This window comes from Rhinoraja longicauda, chromosome 1 (genome assembly GCF_053455715.1).
Source record: "Rhinoraja longicauda isolate Sanriku21f chromosome 1, sRhiLon1.1, whole genome shotgun sequence".
Lineage (NCBI taxonomy): Eukaryota > Metazoa > Chordata > Chondrichthyes > Rajiformes > Arhynchobatidae > Rhinoraja > Rhinoraja longicauda.
The window spans coordinates 6,114,131-6,122,425 of NC_135953.1; the positions used below are offsets into that span (position 1 = coordinate 6,114,131).

The window sequence follows — 8,295 nt, forward strand, 5'->3', positions numbered from 1 at the left end:
CAATTAGTCCCTATTACAGCACTGCAAACATTTATTCTCTTAAGTATTTGTCAGTGAGTAATAGAATCGTACAGCATGGAAACAGGCCCTTTGGAACCAACTAGTCTATGCCAAGCAAGATAGCCCATCTACGCTAGTCTCATCTACCCGCATTTAATCCCACAGCTCTCTATAAACCTTTCCTATCGATGTACCTGTCAAAATGCCCGTACGAAATTTTTGAAATTCCTATCAAAATTGCTCCGTCATTCTTTCTATGTTCACTAGGTTCTAGGCCTGGATAGAATGGATGTGGAGAGGATGTTTCCACTAGTGGGAGAGTTTAGGACCAGAGGTCAAAGCCTTAGAATTAAAGGATGTTCCTTGAGGAAGTAGATGAGGACGAACTTATTGAGGCAGTGGTTGGTGAATCTGAGAAATTCATTGCCACAGAAGGCTGTGGAGGCCAAGTCAATGGATATTTTTAAGGCAGAGATTGATAGATTATTGATTGGGGTTATGGGGAGAAGGCAGGAGAATAGGATTGAGAGGGGCAGATAGATCAGCCATGATTGAATGGCAGAGTAGACTTGATGGGCCGAATGGCCTAATTCTGCTCCTGCCACTTACAGACAAATAACTCGCTGTGTCCCAAAAATAATGCTCTCTGCTTCATGTCATAGGGTCATAAGGTTATAAGAGGCATGAAGAAGGGTCTCGACCCGAAACGTCACCCATTCCGTCTCTCCACAGATGCCGCCTGACCCGCTGAGTTACTCCAGCGTTTTGTGTTTATCTTCGGTCAAAACCAGCATCTGCTGTTCCTTACTAGACATCTCTCAAAGGTGTGAATAAATAACGCAGGAAAATTCGCGCGTAGGTGGGCTGGTTGCAGTCTGCCAGACGAGACCCGGTGCCTTTGATCCCAAACGCTGGCGCGGGCGGGGTGGAAGGGGGGAGGAATGGGTTAAATAAATCCTTCTACCATTCGCAGCGCTGGGGTCCGCTGGCGTGACGGCGTCGGGGTGAATTAGTTAGAAATCGCTTTTGCCGGCTGAGAGCTGAGAGCTTCTGTGCGACGTGCTGGCCTTGACGTGTTAATATATATATATATATATCTTTTTATTTTTATTTTCCCCTCTCCATCAAGTCTACTCTGCCATTCCCCTCTACCACCCCCCCCCCCCCCCCCCCAAAACCCCAGCAAAAACCAAAACAACAAAACAAATCCCATCTGCGGTCCTTTATTTTCCAGCCACAACCTTGTGTCGTTTCCCAAGCGCTGGGGTTTTCAGCACCGCTCCTCCGAACAGCTGTCCAGCGCTGAGATTCAGCATCGCTCCCCCAAACAGCTTGTCCAGCGCTGGGTTTTTCAGCACCGCTCCTCCGAACAGCTCCACAACGTTGAGTTTCAGCACCATTTCTCCGAACAGCTTGACCAGCGCTGAGTTTCAGCATCGCTCCCCCAAACATCTCCCCAGCGCTGAGTTTGGACACCGTGAACAGCTCCACAACGTTGAGTTTCAGCACCACTCCTCTGAACAGCTCCACAACGTTGAGTTTCAGCACCGCTCCTCCGAATAGCTGCCCAGCGCTGAGTTTCAGCACCTTGAACAGCTCCCCATCGTTGAGTTTCAGCACCGCTCCTCTGAACAGCTCCCCAACGTTGAGTTTCAGCACCACTCCTCTGAACAGCTCCTCAGCGTTGAGTTTCAGCACCACTCCTCTGAACAGCTCCACAACGTTGAGTTTGGACACCGTGAACATCTCCACAACGTTGAGTTTCAGCTCCCCTCCGCCGAACAGCTCCACAACGTTGAGTTTCAGCACCATGAACAGCTCCGCAGACCTGTTGGAATACGTCGGCGGCTTCCAGACGATGGGAGACGCCGAGATGAAGGTCGCCTTGCCCGTGGTGCTCGGAGTCATCTGCCTGGTGGGCTTGGCCGGCAACACCGTGGTGGTCGCCGTCCTCCTCTACGACTTCAGGCAAGGCAAGAGCTCGGTGGCCAACGGCCTGATCGTCCTGCTGAGCGCCAGCGACCTCCTCATCCTGCTCTTCTGCGCGCCTCTCAGAGCCGCCGTCTACTCCAGACCCAGCTGGCCCCTCGGCTGGTTCCTCTGCAAGACCTCCGACTACTTCTTCCAGGCTTGCCTGTCGGCCAAAAGTTTCACCCTGGCCGCGGTGGGCCACGCTCGCTACCAGCACGTCGCCGAGCCGAAGAGCTACGTCCGCTTCAAGTGCCGGCGCCTGATCGCCTTGACCTGCTCCATCTGGTGCCTGTCCTTCCTCCTGCCCATCCCGCACGGTCTCTTCGCCGACCTCCGCAGGCGTGGGGAGCGCACCGCCTGCGTGCTGGAGGTGCCGGCTCACGCCTGGCACTTCATGAGCGCCTTCGGCGTGGCTTACCCGCTGGCCGCCTACCTCACGCCCCTGGGCTTCGCCCTGGCTTGGCTGCTCAGAGCCCTGCTGAAGAACGAGGCCGGCAGGAGCAGGACGGCGAGCCGCAGGTACGAGGTCAGGAGGGTGACGGCCATGCTGCTGGCTCTGAGCGGGGCGTTCGCCTTGATGAGGCTGCCGGAGTGGGTGGCCTGGACCTGGAGCCGGTACCGCGGGGTGCGAGGAGCCGCCCCCCCGGTCGCCCTGCTGCTGGCGGCGCAGGTCCTCACCCTGGCCAACTGCGCCGTCAACCCGCTGGTCTTGCTGGTCGCCTCGCAGGACTTCACCGAGGGGGTGAGGAGCGCCTGGGCCGCGGCGGCCAGGCGGAGGAGGGCGGGCGGCCACGGCGGGACCACCTCCTCCTTCCCCGGCGAGAAGGCCGGCGGAGCGGCCAGCTCCCTCTGCGCCCTGCCCACCATCTGCGCCAGGGAAGACGTGCCCATCTGCCGCGACCTGGGCCTCAGCGTCCCGCCCGACGTCCAGCACTTTTGGCAACACAGGGAGAACGCGACGCCCGCGGACAACAACGACCCCATTCCGTGGGAACGACAAGACCAGGCGTAGAAGCGGCCGGGACTCCCCACCAACAGTGGCCGGCTTTCCATTTATCCTTCAGTTTGCCCTCTCTCTCTCTCTCTCTCTCTCTCTCTCTCTCTCTCTCTCTCTCTCTCTCTCTCTCTCTCTCTCTCTCTCTCTCTCTCTCTCTCTCTCTCTCTCTCTCTCTCTCTCAAATCCGCCCCAAGAGTTGCCAGGCAGGGGGGAGAAAGTTATTTATTTTCTTTTTTAAAGTGTGTTTCATGACCGCCACCGATTGATTGTCTGTTTGTGTTGCTGAGCGTTTGCGAGAGTTGTGAATTTCCAAATGGGCGCAGATCGAACGGAAAAAAACCCAAGCCGCCTACATCTTTGCAACCAAGCCAAGTCGGCTCTACCCCCCCCCCCCCCTTCCATCTCCACACTCCCCCCTCCCCCAACCAACCAACCCCCACCCCCCACCCCATCTCCAATTTCTCATGGTCTTTTACAAAATGACTCTTTCTCTGCCGAGGTGAGAGCGCTCCCGAACGGTCTTCGGGAGTCAACATTGCGCCGCGCGTCGAGGGATAGGATGGGATCACCTAGTCACTGGCCGGACGGCCGCTTTCACCGGCAGACGCCAGGACACGGAATCAGAGGGTGGGGTGGGGTGGGTGGGGAGATGGGAGGGGGTGGGGTGGGGTGGGGAGGGGAATGGGTGGTTGTATGGGGAAAGGCGTACGTACCTTGTTGGGAATATGGGCGAATTTCAACAGCGGTATCAGATTGCAATTCACAAAGCGCATTATTAACGTTGAATGATATTGATTGATAGAGAGATACGGCATGGAAACAGGCCCTTCGTCCCACTGAGTCCACGCTGACCATCGTTCTAGTTCTACCTTACCCCACTTTCTCAACCACTCCCTTACGCACAAGGGGGGGGGGGGGGTAATTTACAGAGGGCCAAATTAACCTACAAACCCGCGCGTCTTTGGGGTGTGGGATGAAACCGGAGCACCCGGAGAGAAAACCCACGAGGGTCACGGGGAAAACGTACAAACTCCGTGCAGACAGCACCCGATGTCGGGATGGAACCCGGGTCTTTAGACAATAGACACTAGACAATAGGTGCAGGAGGAAGCCATTCGGCCCTTCGAGCCCATCCCATTGATCTTAACCCCACCCGGATCCCGTGAGATGTTCCAATATCCCCTCCCCGGAGCTGCTGAATGAAATGAGCGCCAACTGCTTACCGCTCTCACCTTCTCGGACTAAAGGAATGGAGGGATAACGGTGGGGGTGATTAGTTTAACAGCACAGACACCGTGGGCCGAAGGGCTTGTTCCTGTGCTGTACTAGATCCATGTTCTATGTAAACCCAAGAGATACAAAATATATTTCTTCGTGTGATTGGAAAGTGAGAGAGGAAATCTTGCCACCTCTTTTGATCTGGAACATACTGTAAACCTAGTACAGCACAGGAACAGGCCCTTCGGCCCACGATGTCCGTACTGAACACAATGCTAGATAGAGCTCTTAAGGATAGCGGAGTCAGGGGGTATGGGGAGAAAGCGGGAACGGGGTACTGATTGAGAATTATCAGCCATGATCACATTGAATGGCGGTGCTGGCTCGAAGGGCCGAATGGCCTCCTCCTGCACCTATTGTCTATTGTCTATTGTCTATTGTCTATTGTCTATTGTCTAATGGCAAGCTAAACTAATAGAAACATAGAAACATAGAAAATAGGTGCAGGTGTAGGCCATTCGGCCCTTCGAGCCTGCACCGCCATTCAATATGATCATGGCTCCAACTCAGTATCCTGTACCTGCCTTCTCTCCAATCTCCTCTGCCTGCATGTGATACATCGACCATGTAACAGGACAGGACAGGAACGGGCCCTTCGGCCCACAATGTCTGTGCCGAACATGATGCCAAGCTAAACAAATCTCCCCTGCCCGCACATGACCCATAGAGCATAGACCATAGAACAGCACAGCACGGGGAAGGGCCATTCGGCCCACAATATCTGTGCCCAACATGATGCCAAGTTATCCTCTCCGTGTACCTCCATTCCCTGCATATCCATGTGCCTATCTGAAAGCCTTTTACACGCCACTATCGTATCTGCCTCCACCGCCCACCCCTGCTGGCATGGAGGCAAGATCGTGACCATGAACAGCACAGGTTCAATGGGCCAAATGGCCTTCTTTCACATTGTAAACATATGCTTATCCTTTAATGCAGTTTATTATTGTCATGTGTACCGAGGTACAGTGAAAGAATGACTGGGGTGAGGCAGGTCTTTGATTATGTTTAGTTTAGTTTAGAGATACAGCGCACATTAACACTATCCTACACACACATTAAGGGCAATTTTTACATTTAACAAGCCAATTAACATACAAACCTGTACGTCTTTGGGGTGCGTGAGGAAACCGAAGCTCTCGGAGAAAACCCACGCAGGTCACGGGGAGAACGTACAAATTCCGTACAGACGGCGCCCGTAGTCGGGATCGAACCCGGGTCTCTGGCGCTGCATTCGCTGTGAGGCAGCAGCTCTACCGCTGCACCACCGTGACCGCCCAGCCTGCTTTACCTGTGGTGGCGTGAAATGCAGACGGAGTCAATGTTTGGGAAGTTTGGTCTGTGCGATGGACAGAGTTGTAGGCTAGTTGTCTTTGGTAAAAACTGTTACCATTTCCCCTGGTGTGTAGGATAGTGCTAGTGTACGGGATACGTAGGACCCGGCACGGACTCGCCATTTCCACGCTGTATCTCTAAAGTCCAATATACTGAACTTCTCTTGTTGTACGTGATCCATCCATACCCCTCTACTTCCTGAACTTCCATGTGCCGATCTAAAAGCCTCATAAATGCCACTAGTTTAGTCTAGTACAGTTTTGTTTCTTTTTATTCCCGGAATGGCGGGACTGTCGCATGTTGAAAGACTGGAGCGACTAGGCTTGTATACACTGGAATTTAGAAGGATGAGAGGGGATTTTATCAAAACGTATAAGATTATTAAGGGGTTGGACACGTTAGAGGCAGGAAACATGTTCCCAATGTTGGGGGAGTACAGAACAAGGGGCCACAGTTTAAAAATAAGGGGTAGGCCATTTAGAACTGAGATGAGGAAAAAACTTTTTCAGTCAGAGAGTTGTGAATCTGTGGAATCCTCTGCCTCAGAAGGCAGTGGAGGCCAATTCTCTGAATGCATTCAAGAAAGAGCTAGATAGAGCTCTTAAGGATAGCGGAGTCAGGGAGTATGGGGAGAAGGCAGGAACGGGGTACTGATTGAGAATTATCAGCCATGATCACATTGAATGGTGGTGCTGGCTCGAAGGGCCGAATGGCCTCCTCCTGCACCTATTGTCTATTGTCTATTGTAAACTGAACTGAACTAAACTGCTCAGAACAAGTATTGCACGCTGGCCAACATAATTAGATTGAATTGGGATCTTGATTATTTCTCCTGTCTCTCGTCAGAGACGCTATGTTGTTGTGGTGCAAATCTCTTGGACCTTTCACTTCAATCAGTTTTGAATTTGAAAGCCTCAGGTCGATCGTCAGGCAATGCCCGAGAGAAATAAATGAAAAACGAAGGAGTTTTCAGCACGGAATCCACAATGAGGCTCAAAAATGTACATCATTTTCGCAAACCCCCTCCTTCTCAAATCACTCTCCCCCTCCACACTCTTCCTCCATCCTCCTCTGGAGTAGGGGAATCGAGGCCCAGAGGACATCGGTTTAAGGCGAAGGGGGAAAAGGGGAAAAAGGAAGGACATTCTTGCTATTGAGGGCGTGCAGCATAGGACCACGAGGTTAATTCCCGGGATGAAGGGACTGTCGTATGTTGAAAGACTGGAGCGACTAGGCTTGTGTACACCGGAATTTAGAAGGATGAGAGGGGATCTTATTGAAACATATAAGATTATTAAGGGATTGGACACGCTAGAGGCAGGAAACATGTTCCCGATGTTGGGGGAGTCCAGAACAAGGGTCCACAGTTTAAGAATAAGAGGTAGGCCATTTAGAACTGAGATGAGGAAAAACTTTTTCAGTCAGAGAGTTGTGAATCTGTGGAATTCTCTGCCTTAGAAGGCAGTGGAGGCCAATTCTCTGAATGCATTCAAGAGAGAGCTGGATAGAGCTCTTAAGGATAGCGGAGTCAGTGGGTATGGGGAGAAGGCAGGAACGGGGTACAGATTGAGAATGATCAGCCATGATCACATTGAATGGCGGTGCTGGCTCGAAGGGCCGAATGGCCTCCTCCTGCACCTATTGTCTATTGTCTAATGAACTAGGGGCCACTGTTTAAGAATAAGGGGGAGGCCATTTAGAACGGAGATGAGGAAAAACTTTTTCATGCGGAGAGTTGCGAAGCGGTGGAATTCTCTGCCTCAGAAGGCAGTGGAGGCCAATTCTCTAGATGCTTTCAAGAGGGAGTTAGATAGAGCTCTTAAAGATAGCGGAGTCAGGGGGTTTGGGGAGAAGGCATGAATGGGGTACTGATTGAGAATGATCAGCCATGATCACAGTGAATGGCAGTGCTGGCTCGAAGGGCCGAATGGCCTACTCCTGCACCTATTATCTGTTGTCTATTAATAGGAATCTGAGCGGTAGTTTTTCCATGCAAAGGGTGGTGGGTGTATGGAACAGGCTGCCGGAGGAGGTAGTTGAGGTTGGGACTATCCCAATGTTTAAGAAACAGTTGGACAGGTACATGGATAGGACAGGTTTGGAGGGATATGGGCCAAGTGCAGGCAGGTGGGACCAGTGTAGCTGGGACATTGTTGGCCGATGTGGGCAAGTTGGGCCGAAGAGCCTGTTTCCACGCTGTATCACTCTGTAACTCTATGACTTTATCTCCATGTGGTCGAATTCCCCAGACACTGCAGTATAAAAATACGGGCTCCCATCTATTACTGAGGGAAAGCAGCACAGTCATAGAACGTCGAACAGTACCGCACAGGAACAGTGCCTCTGCCGAACATGAATAGGTGACGTTTAGGGTCGGGATTTTTGTAGGGGAGGGGGGGTGAGAGAGCTCCAATCAATCTGAAAGAACGGCCTGTCCCTGGTGCGTGTAGGATGGTGTTAGTGTGCGGGGATCGCTGGTCGGCGCGGACTCGGTGGGCCGAAGGGCCTGTTTCCGCGCCGTGTCTCTAAACTGAACTGAATTCAACGAAACTAAACCAAAAGCCCAGCCCGTCTGTAGAGAAAACAAAATGTTATGTATTTATTCGATGTGACAAGTGGAATTTCGGTCCAGTCCAGTTTAGTTTATCGTCACGTGTATCGAGGTACAGTGAAAAGCTTTTGTTACGTGCTAAGCAGTCAGCGGAAAGACAATA

At 52.2% G+C, this 8,295-nt stretch overlaps 1 protein-coding gene across 1 annotated transcript; it reads left to right on the forward strand.

Moving 5' to 3' along the window:
• Nucleotides 1-959: 959 nt before the first annotated feature.
• Nucleotides 960-3,613, forward strand: LOC144596700 (G-protein coupled receptor 151-like). The gene has a single exon (XM_078405433.1). It carries the CDS (start codon nucleotides 1,811-1,813, stop codon nucleotides 2,981-2,983), a length of 1,173 nt encoding a protein of 390 aa, XP_078261559.1. The 5' UTR covers nucleotides 960-1,810; the 3' UTR covers nucleotides 2,984-3,613.
• Nucleotides 3,614-8,295: the final 4,682 nt, after the last annotated feature.

Bases quoted from the DNA above. Each gene is read 5' to 3' on its own strand.
- LOC144596700 (XM_078405433.1), top strand. From the start codon at position 1,811: ATGAACAGCTCCGCAGACCTGTTGGAATACGTCGGCGGCTTCCAGACG.